Source organism: Salvelinus alpinus, chromosome 28 (genome assembly GCF_045679555.1).
Source record: "Salvelinus alpinus chromosome 28, SLU_Salpinus.1, whole genome shotgun sequence".
Taxonomy (NCBI): domain Eukaryota; kingdom Metazoa; phylum Chordata; class Actinopteri; order Salmoniformes; family Salmonidae; genus Salvelinus; species Salvelinus alpinus.
In genome coordinates, this window is record NC_092113.1 from 23742817 (window position 1) to 23754816 (window position 12000).

Sequence of the window (12000 nt, forward strand, 5' to 3'; positions counted from 1 at the left end):
GATCTGCAGAGAAGAATCTGAGAAACTCCCCTATTACAGGTGTGCCAAGCTTGTAGCGTCATACCCAAGAAGACTCAATGCTGTAATCGCTGCCAAAGGTGCTTCAACAAAGTACTGAGTAAAGGGTCAGAATACTTATGTAAATATAATATTTCCCGTTTTTTTATTTTTGTTTATATGCAAATTTTCGAAAAACTGTTTTTGCTTTGTCATTATGGGGTATTGTGTGTAGATTGATGAGGGGAAAAACTATTTAATCAATTTTAGAATAAGGCTGTAATGTAACAAAATGTGAAAAAAGTCAAGGGGTCTGAATACTTTCCGATGGCACCATATATAAAGGATATTTCATGCTGAAACCCCATATTGAACACCTATGGTATTCAATTGGTTGATGGTTTATATTTAGGATAATGTTTTACAGCTTTGACATATTTTTTATTTTAAAATCATCTTATTCAATTATTTAATTTATTTTACATGTGATAAGGCCACACAGAAGGCCAGCGATTATTACTGATACCTGTGATAATCTGAAGTACTCAAAGGGGTACTTTATGTAATAGATTACATAAAATCCTTGAAAGACAACAACATTCTGGTAGTTTAGTGGAAAACGAATGTTTCCAGTATTATACCCTCCCTTCGCAACCCTATCCAAGCCCCTTAAGCTTTTCTACTGCAATCACCTTAAGTCTGCCACTTTTTGGCTAGACAATTCTTAGACTTTACACAGGCACTCTAATTCTGATATTTTGCCTTTTTTTTATTTTTTCTCTCAATCAGATCAGATCGTTTGCCAAAAACTGTTACAAACTAGATACTTGTTTGCAATCTTATATCAAAAACCTTTGTTGACCTTGCTATTTCTATCTGCGTACCCATTCAAGTATAACCACTCCAGTCATTTGGACAATCTTGGTGATAGCATGGTCATAGTTTGATGAGGTATGTGCCCTATCACATGCACAGGGTTAGTCTTGGCTGTTTAATGAAAGGTAATACATCTTCTGAATCCCATGTAATTAAATTGGCTTCTGACAGTTTAAAATGACAGCACCACACAAAAAGATGAAAGGCAATGTACTGTATGCTGTATCTTTACCAGATTATGAGAAACACAGACACACACACACACACAGATACACACACTTTGCCTTGCTCAAGATACACAATCATATGCATCCCATAAATAATGAATATTGTCAGCAAACAACAAGGAACTTTTCATCTCTTAGATTAAATACAGTCTACGGTACAGCACACTGTGCACCCTGAGCATGTGTCATTGTCACTGTTATGAGCTGTGGTCACTATCAGTCACACAGGAAAAGGGCATCAGCCTAAAGTTCAAACACAACATGCATCCTTCACACTCCACATTTAATGGACACCTCAGCAAGTGCAAGACTTTACAGATGACATGTCAACATTGTCTTCTAGAGACAGACATACAGCTCAGCTGTGTTCAGGAACTTTGGACTCTGCCACCTCTTTTGGAAAGACATTCTCGTAATAGATAAAGTATAATAGAGAACAAGGATTAAAAATATCAAAATTCATAAGTCATCAATCAGTTGATGTTTACATTATGTTTTCATTTACAGAGAGCCCCCTGACTGACTGAGCTTTTGGATCACACACACACATCTGCCAAGATGTGGAAGAAGTCAAAGGTCACAGACCAGACGGCCACTGGCCAAGGAGGTACTGTATACATGAGTGTTCCTTTCTCTCCTTCCTAATTCCAGTACAGTACATACTAAGACAGAGACGACAGCAAACATCAAGCGTTATCTTCACAAGGCCCCCAATGATTGCCAGAGAAAATAAAGATGGGAATACCTTGTGGTGCGCTGTGGTATTGCAGTAGCCTATATTGGCAGCAAACACTACATGACCAAAAGTATGTGGACACCTGTTTGTCGAACATCTTATTCCAAAATGATGGCTATTAATATGGAGTTGGTCCCCCTTTGTTGCTATAACATTTACATTACATTTAAGTCATTTAGCAGACGCTCTTATCCAGAGCGACTTACAAATTGGTGCATTCACCTTATGACATCCAGTGGAACAGCCACTTTACAATAGTGCATCTAAATCTTTTAAGGGGGGGGGGGGGTGAGAAGGATTACTTTATCCTATCCTAGGTATTCCTTAAAGAGGTGGGGTTTCAGGTGTCTCCGGAAGGTGGTGATTGACTCCGCTGTCCTGGCGTCGTGAGGGAGTTTGTTCCACCATTGGGGGGCCAGAGCAGCGAACAGTTTTGACTGGGCTGAGCGGGAACTGTACTTCCTCAGTGGTAGGGAGGCGAGCAGGCCAGAGGTGGATGAACGCAGTGCCCTTGTTTGGGTGTAGGGCCTGATCAGAGCCTGGAGGTACTGAGGTGCCGTTCCCCTCACAGCTCCGTAGGCAAGCACCATGGTCTTGTAGCGGATGCGAGCTTCAACTGGAAGCCAGTGGAGAGAGCGGAGGAGCGGGGTGACGTGAGAGAACTTGGGAAGGTTGAACACCAGACGGGCTGCGGCGTTCTGGATGAGTTGTAGGGGTTTAATGGCACAGGCAGGGAGCCCAGCCAACAGCGAGTTGCAGTAATCCAGACGGGAGATGACAAGTGCCTGGATTAGGACCTGCGCCGCTTCCTGTGTGAGGCAGGGTCGTACTCTGCGGATGTTGTAGAGCATGAACCTACAGGAACGGGCCACCGCCTTGATGTTGGTTGAGAACGACAGGGTGTTGTCCAGGATCACGCCAAGGTTCTTAGCGCTCTGGGAGGAGGACACAATGGAGTTGTCAACCGTGATGGCGAGATCATGGAACGGGCAGTCCTTCCCCGGGAGGAAGAGCAGCTCCGTCTTGCCGAGGTTCAGCTTGAGGTGGTGATCCGTCATCCACACTGATATGTCTGCCAGACATGCAGAGATGCGATTCGCCACCTGGTCATCAGAAGGGGGAAAGGAGAAGATTAGTTGTGTGTCGTCTGCATAGCAATGATAGGAGAGACCATGTGAGGTTATGACAGAGCCAAGTGACTTGGTGTATAGCGAGAATAGGAGAGGGCCTAGAACAGAGCCCTGGGGGACACCAGTGGTGAGAGCACGTGGTGAGGAGACAGATTCTTGCCACGCCACCTGGTAGGAGCGACCTGTCAGGTAGGACGCAATCCAAGCGTGGGCCGCGCCGGAGATGCCCAACTCGGAGAGGGTGGAGAGGAGGATCTGATGGTTCACAGTATCGAAGGCAGCCGATAGGTCTAGAAGGATGAGAGCAGAGGAGAGAGAGTTAGCTTTAGCAGTGCGGAGCGCCTCCGTGATACAGAGAAGAGCAGTCTCAGTTGAATGACTAGTCTTGAAACCTGACTGATTTGGATCAAGAAGGTCATTCTGAGAGAGATAGCGGGAGAGCTGGCCAAGGACGGCACGTTCAAGAGTTTTGGAGAGAAAAGAAAGAAGGGATACTGGTCTGTAGTTGTTGACATCGGAGGGATCGAGTGTAGGTTTTTTCAGAAGGGGTGCAACTCTCGCTCTCTTGAAGACGGAAGGGACGTAGCCAGCGGTCAGGGATGAGTTGATGAGCGAGGTGAGGTAAGGGAGAAGGTCTCCGGAAATGGTCTGGAGAAGAGAGGAGGGGATAGGGTCAAGCGGGCAGGTTGTTGGGCGGCCGGCCGTCACAAGACGCGAGATTTCATCTGGAGAGAGAGGGGAGAAAGAGGTCAGAGCACAGGGTAGGGCAGTGTGAGCAGAACCAGTGGTGTCGTTTGACTTAGCAAACGAGGATCGGATGTCGTCGACCTTCTTTTCAAAATGGTTGACGAAGTCATCTGCAGAGAGGGAGGAGGGGGGGGAGGGGGAGGAGGATTCAGGAGGGAGGAGAAGGTGGCAAAGAGCTTCCTAGGGTTAGAGGCAGATGCTTGGAATTTAGAGTGGTAGAAAGTGGCTTTAGCAGCAGAGACAGAAGAGGAAAATGTAGAGAGGAGGGAGTGAAAGGATGCCAGGTCCGCAGGGAGGCGAGTTTTCCTCCATTTCCGCTCGGCTGCCCGGAGCCCTGTTCTGTGAGCTCGCAATGAGTCGTCGAGCCACGGAGCGGGAGGGGAGGACCGAGCCTGCCTGGAGGATAGGGGACATAGAGAGTCAAAGGATGCAGAAAGGGAGGAGAGGAGGGTTGAGGAGGCAGAATCAGGAGATAGGTTGGAGAAGGTTTGAGCAGAGGGAAGAGATGATAGGATGGAAGAGGAGAGAGTAGCGGGGGAGAGAGAGCGAAGGTTGGGACGGCGCGATACCATCCGAGTAGGGGCAGTGTGGGAAGTGTTGGATGAGAGCGAGAGGGAAAAGGATACAAGGTAGTGGTCGGAGACTTGGAGGGGAGTTGCAATGAGGTTAGTGGAAGAACAGCATCTAGTAAAGATGAGGTCGAGCGTATTGCCTGCCTTGTGAGTAGGGGGGGAAGGTGAGAGGGTGAGGTCAAAAGAGGAGAGGAGTGGAAAGAAGGAGGCAGAGAGGAATGAGTCAAAGGTAGACGTGGGGAGGTTAAAGTCGCCCAGAACTGTGAGAGGTGAGCCGTCCTCAGGAAAGGAGCTTATCAAGGCATCAAGCTCATTGATGAACTCTCCGAGGGAACCTGGAGGGCGATAAATGATAAGGATGTTAAGCTTGAAAGGGCTGGTAACTGTGACAGCATGGAATTCAAAGGAGGCGATAGACAGATGGGTAAGGGGAGAAAGAGAGAATGACCACTTGGGCGAGATGAGGATCCCGGTGCCACCACCCCGCTGACCAGAAGCTCTCGGGGTGTGCGAGAACACGTGGGCGGACGAAGAGAGAGCAGTAGGAGTAGCAGTGTTATCTGTGGTGATCCATGTTTCCGTCAGTGCCAAGAAGTCGAGGGACTGGAGGGAGGCATAGGCTGAGATGAACTCTGCCTTGTTGGCCGCAGATCGGCAGTTCCAGAGGCTACCGGAGACCTGGAACTCCACGTGGGTCGTGCGCGCTGGGACCACCAGATTAGGGTGGCCGCGGCCACGCGGTGTGGAGCGTTTGTATGGTCTGTGCAGAGAGGAGAGAACAGGGATAGACAGACACATAGTTGACAGGCTACAGAAGCTTAACTTCAGAAAGTTAAGCTTACGTAGCAAGAATCTTATTGACTAAAATTATTAAGATGATACAGTACTGCTGAAATAGGCTAGCTGGCAGTGGCTGCGTTGTTGACTTTGTAGGCTAGCTGGCAGTGGCTGCGTTGTTGACACTACACTAATCAAGTCGTTCCGTTGAGTGTAATAGTTTCTACAGTGCTGCTATTCGGGGGCTAGCTGGCTAGCTAGCAGTGTTGATTACGTTACGTTGCGTTAAAAGAACGACAATAGCTGGCTAGCTAACCTAGAAAATCGCTCTAGACTACACAATTATCTTTGATACAAAGACGGCTATGTAGCTAGCTATGTAGCTAGCTACGATCAAACAAATCAAACCGTTGTACTGTAATGAAATGAAATGAAAATGTGATACTACCTGTGGAGCGAAGCGGAATGCGACCGGGTTGTTGAGTGCGGAAGTTCTATTCGGTAGACGTTGGCTAGCTGTTGGCTAGCTAGCAGTGTCTCCTACGTTAAGGACGACAAATAGCTGGCTAGCTACCCTCGGTAAATTAAGATAATCACTCTAAAACTACACACTCTAAACTACACAATTATCTTGGATACGAAGACAGCAAAGACAACTATGTAGCTAGCTAACACTACACTAATCAAGTCGTTCAGTTGAGTGTAATAGTTTCTACAGTGCTGCTATTCGGTAGACGGTGGACGTTTGCTAGCTGGCTAGCTGCTGGGCAGATAGCAGTGTAGACTTCGTTAGGACGACGAAATACGATAATTACGCAATTATCTTTGATACAAAGACGGCTATGTAGCTAGCTAAGAAGAAATTGCTAAGATTAGACAAATCAAACCGTTGTACTATAATGAGATGTAATGAAATGTAATGAAAAGTTATACTACCTGCGGACCAAAGTGCGAATGCGACCGCTCGCTCCAACCCGGAAGTCACTGGGTCATTCAAGGGTTTCTCTTATTTTTACTATTTTCTACATTGTATGAACTATAAAATAACACATATGGAATCATGTAGTAATCAAAAAAAAGTGTTAATCAAATCAAAATATATTATATTTGATATTCTTCAAAGTAGCCACCCTTTGGCCTTGGTGACAGCTTTGCAGACTTTATAAAAGCCTCGACTCTTCTGGGAAGCCTTTCCACTAGATGTTGGAACAATGCTGCAGGGACTTGCTTCCATTCAGCCACAAGAGCATTAGTGAGGTTGGGCACTGATGTTGGGCGAATAGCCCTGGCTCGCAGTCGGCGTTCCAATTCATCCCAAAGGAGTTCGATGGGGTTGAGATCAGGGCTCTGTGCAGGCCAGTCAATTTCTTCCACACCGATCTTGACAAACCGTTTCTGTATGTACCTTGCTTTGTGCACAGGGGCATTGTCATGCTGAAATACGAAAAGGGTCTTGCCCAAACTGTTGCCACAAAGTTGGAAGCACAGAATCATCTAGAATGTAATTGTATGCTGTCGTGTTAAGATTTCCCTTCACTGGAACTAAGGGGCCTAGCCCGAACCATGAAAAACAGCCCCAGACCATTAATCCTCCTTCACCAAACTTTACAGTTGTCGCTATGCATTGGGGTAGGTAGCATTCTCCTGGCATCCGCAAAACCCGTCACTCCAGAGAACTTCATCACTCCAGAGAATGCGTTTCCACTGCTCCAGAGACCAATAGCGGCAAGCTTTACATCACTCGACACCTAGCATTGCGCATTGTAATCTTAGGCTCGTGTGCTGCTGCTCGGCCATGGAAACCCATTTCATGAAGCTCCCGACGAACAGTTATTGTGCTGAAGTTGCTTCCAGAGGCAGTTTGGAAGTTGGTGGTGAGTGTTGCAACTGAAGACAGACGATTTCCACACGCTACGCGCTTCAGTACTCTGCGGTCCCGTTCTGTGAGCTTGGGTGGCCTATCACTTGGCGACTGAGCCGTTGTTTCTCCTCGACGTTTTCACTTCACAATAACAGAACTTAGAGTTGACCAGGGCAGCTCTAGCAGGGCAGAAATTTGATGAACTGACTTGTTGGGAAGGTGGCATCCTATGATGTTGTCACGTTGAAAGTCACTGAGCTCTTCAGTAAGGCCATTCTACGGCCAATGTTTGTCTATGGAGATTGCATTGCTGTGTTCTCGATTTTATACACCTGTCAGCAATGGTTGTGGCTAAAATAGCCGAATCCACTCATTTGAAGGGGTGTCCACATACTTTTGTATATACAGTGCTGTGAAAAAGTATTTGCCCCCTTTCAAAAAATATCTTAACTTTAGCATATTTTTTATACTGAATATTAATGGGATAATGGGACCCATGTCATCCAAAAAGTTTTACTTTTCACTCATCTGTCCATAGAACATTCTTCCAAGAGTTTTGATCATCCAGGTGCTTCCAGGTGCTTTTTGGCAAACTTGAGTAAGAACCTCATACCAACGGTTTTTTATTTTATTTTATTTCACCTTTATTGACCAGTTGAGCATGGTGGTGGTAGTGTGATGGTTTGGGGATGCTTTGCTCCCTCAGGACCTGGACGACTTGCCTTAATAGAACGAACCATGAATTCTACTCTGTATCATAGAATTCTACGGGAGAATGTCAGGCCATCTGTTTGTGAGCTGAAGCTGAAGCACAGCTGGGTCATGCAGCAAGACAATGATCCAAAACACACAATCAAGTCTACATGAAAATTGGTTAAAAAGCAACACACTTGACGTTTTGGAATAGCCTAGTCAAAGTCCAGACCTAATCCCAATTGAGATGTTCTGGCAAGACTTGAAATTGGCAGCTCATGCTTGAAAACACACAAATGTCGCTGAGTTAAAGCAGTTCTGCATTGAAGAGTGGGCCAAATCCCTCCACAGCAATGAGACTGATCAACAACTACAGGAAGCATTTGGTTGAAGTCAATTCAGTTAAAGGTGCCTCAACCAGTTATCGAGTGTACGGCGGCAATTCATTTTAATTGTAATTTGTAAACTCAGGTTCCCTTTGTGTAATATTAGGTTTTGATTGATGATCTGATAACATTCAGTGTCAAAAATATGCAAAAATAGAGAATATCAGAAAGGGGCAAATACTTTTTCACGGCACGGTATTGTGTATGTTGACAGAAAGCCTGCTTTAGCATTGCTACTTATACTGGCCAAGTGAAACTATTTTTGACAATAGCCGGGTTACAAAAATGCTTGAATCATGCAAACTATTTTTCTCTGGGACCAATTATTTTCCCATTATGAACAGGAGAATTTGTTTGACCTTTTTTCATATTGCGAAAAGGCTGTCTTTAGGGAACTCAATGGATTGAATAAATTGTACTTTGGTAAATTTTTCAGTGGGCCCTAGTGTGATTGATTAATAGTACCTTGTGGAATTACAATAAAGGAACTGATGAGACAAACATTTCAGATTTTTGCTTTATGGTAATGCATAAAAAGACACTACTGAGGACCACAGAATGGCAATATCAGGGCTCCTGCCAACTCTTACCTCTCAGTCACTATGGATGTACCAAGGTGCCTGATCAGTCTATTATAAGATTTGTTGTCTTATTTTTTTAATGTAACCTTTATTTAACTAGGCAAGTCAGTTAATATCAAATTCTTATTTACAATGACTGCCTACCCCCGCCAAACCCTAACCCGGACGACGCTGGGCCAGTTGTGCACAGCCCTATAGGACTCCCAATCACAGCTGGTTGTGATACAGCCTGGAATCAAACCAGGGTCTGTAGTGACACCTCTAGCACTGAGATGCAGTGCCTTAGACCGCTGTGCCATTGGGGAGATGAACCACCCCAAGAAAAACCACAACAAAGGAAATAAGAACATCTTGTTTCAAGTGATCAGCAGTTTCAGAAGAGGCGACTAAGACCCAAGACAATGAACAAGACAAGATGGAACTCGGTTTAAAATGAATTTTCAGTCTCATTGAATATTGAACATTGCAGATGAGCCCGAGGGTTGTCTCCTTTATACGCAATGGCAGCTCTTTGAAATATAGCCATTCAATCAGAGTTGAGTAGAACATAAACACAAGAACATTGGAATTGCCCTGAGGATGGGGAGGGAGGGCCATGAAATCAAGCTCTAGGGTCTAGTACCATGTCTCACAGGAGAGAAAAAAATCTCTACAACATTAAATTGTCTGAGATTCAGACACATCTGCAAGAAATGAATGAAGTTGTATTGCCATACTAACTTGGTCCTTGTAGTACCATTAGTTAAGTCCATTATGGATATGTCTTTAACTATTGTCCTTAAATGTACAAAACTACATTCCAAACGTAGCGAAATGTCTTTGTACCTGTATTTGTCTTTCACCCCATTTATTAAATTGGTCACACTTTACTTTAAGCCAACAATCCTTCATTACTTGTTTTAGGCATATATGAGCCTTTATGATGATGTATTATAAGGCTGACATAATATGTTACATGATGTTAATTTATGTCTTTAAGTAAAGTGTTACAAATGTATTGTATGTCCCTATGTTGGAAAATATCCTGTCTTTACCATACATATCGTAATGTATGAGGATTCTAATGTCTCTCTGCCATTCTGCCAAAGTACTAGGCCTAAACCATGTCTTTGCCAGAAAGGTACTTCTCCTCTCCCTCTCTCCAAGTCCTTACCAGGATTAATGTTTCTTGTCTCATCTGCTTCCACGTCATCCTTTTGTCTTTGCACGCCCAGGCCCTTCAGAGGCTGAACAGGAAGAAGATAAAAAAGGTAGGACAGTGATGATCAAAAAGCAAGTTTCGCTTTTTCACTCACTGGTGTTTTGGTTTTCAAATTCCATATATTGAGGTAAATTGATTTTGATTGGTTGTCCTGAGATTTTAAATATTCTGGGCAATTAATTAAATCAGTTAACCTCATGCTGCCTTCAGGTCAGATGTGACCTCTGGACATATTTGAAGATGAAAAACACACACAAACAAAATGTTCAACTATTTTGGATTCAAACATCAGTGGTATAGTATCTGTGTTGTATTCATGTTTTAGAAGATTGTGTAGTATGTAGTATTCATGCACATTCTTCTGGAATGCACATACCGGGAAATAGAAATGTTTATTTTCTTAGGATATTGTAAAACATAAAGGTAAACTGTAATCAATGTACTTCAGGATAAAGAGGTTGGTTTACCTTTGATGTCTACATTCTGTTACGAAAATATAAAAAATACAAAAACTCATATGTGACAAAACACTTCCAAAAACTCAAACATTTTCCTGTGTGAAATTGTACAATACTATTCACATTCAAGGACAAGAATAATTTGTAAATAATTTACTGCCCAGTGCACTTTGGATGTTTATTGTCCTGTCATGTGAACAGTAAAGGCATTGAAACAAACCATTTCCAGTACCTCACATGTGGAAAAGCACGTCATGACTGACATCTGCTGGTGAGGATAAGAAGTCAGATAAAGCCCCAACCTATATGTCGGTCATGCAAAATAAACAACCTGGCCAGAGATGCAGCAGGTGCATAGTATGTTAAACAAAATGGAAGTAAATATACATACATATATACAGTACCAGACAAAAGTTTGGACACACCTACTCATTCAAGGGTTTTTCTTTATTTTGACTATTTTCTACATTGTAGAATAATAGTGAAAACATCACAACTATGAAATTACACAGATGGAATCATGTAGTAACCAAAAAAGTGTTAAACAAATCTAAATATATTTGAGATTTGAGATTCTTCAAAGTAGCCACCCTTTGCCTTGATGACAGCTTTGCACATTCTTGGCATTCTCTCAACCAGCTTCATGAGGTAGTCACCTGGAATGCATTTTAATTAACAGGTGTGCAAAGTTCATTTGTTTGCATTTGAGGCAATCAGCTCTGTTGTGACAAGGTAGGGATGGTATACAGAAGATAGCCCTATTTGGTTAAAGACCAAGTCCATATTGTGGCAAGACCAGCTCAAATAAGCAAAGAGAAAGGACAGTTCATCATTACTTTAAGACATGAAGGTCAGTCAATACAGAAAATGTAAACTTTGAAAGTTTCTTCAAGTGCAGTCGCAAAAACCATCATGGCTATGATGAAATTGGCTCTCATGAGGACCGACACAGGAAAGGAAAACCCAGACTTACCAGAGTTCACTAGAGTTCCTAGCCTTCGAAATTACAGCCCAAATAAATGCTTCACAGAGTTCAAGTAACAGACACATCTCAAAATCAACTGTTCAGAGGAGACTGCATGAATCAGTCCTTCGTGGTCGAATTGCTGCAAAGAAATCACCAATAAGAAGAAGAGACTTGCTTGGGCCAAGAAACACGAGTAATAGACATTAGACCGGTGGAAATCTGTCCTTTGGTCTGATGAGTCCAAATTTGAGATTTTGGGTTCCACCCGCCATGTCTTTGTGAGAAGCAGAGTAGGTGAACGGATGATCTCTGCGTGTGTGGTTCTCACAATGAAGCATGGAGGAGGTGGTGTGATGGTGTGGGGGTGCTTTGCTGGTGACACTGTCCGTGATTTATTTAGACTTCAAGGCACACTTAACCAGCATGGCTACCACAGCATTCATCAGTGGTACTCCATCCCATCTGGTTTGCGCTTAGTGGGACTATCATTTATTTTTCAACAGGACAATGACCCAACACACCTCCAGGCTGTGTAAGGGCTATTTGACCAAGAAGAGAGTGATGGAATGCTGCATCAGATGACCTGGCTTCCACAATCACCCGATGTTTTGGGATGAGTTGAACCGCAGAGTTGAGCAAAAGCAGCCAACAAGCAACCAAAAGCAGCCAACAAGTGCTCAGCATATGTGGGAATTCTTTCAAGACTGTTGGAAGAGCCAAGAGTGCCAAGAGTGTGCAAAGCTGTCATTTTGGGGGGGGGAATATAATTTTTTTATTTCACCTTTATTTAG

General features: G+C 43.8%; 1 protein-coding gene across 1 annotated transcript in view; it reads left to right on the forward strand.

The window, feature by feature from the left end:
* The first annotated feature begins 1658 nt into the window (after positions 1-1658).
* Positions 1659-12000, forward strand: part of LOC139556858 (immunoglobulin-like and fibronectin type III domain-containing protein 1) — a 46125-nt gene continuing 35783 nt past the window's right edge. The window contains exon 1 of the mRNA XM_071370964.1: positions 1659-1707. Coding sequence (XP_071227065.1) covers positions 1659-1707 — 49 coding nt within the window. The remainder of the gene's footprint in view (positions 1708-12000) is intronic.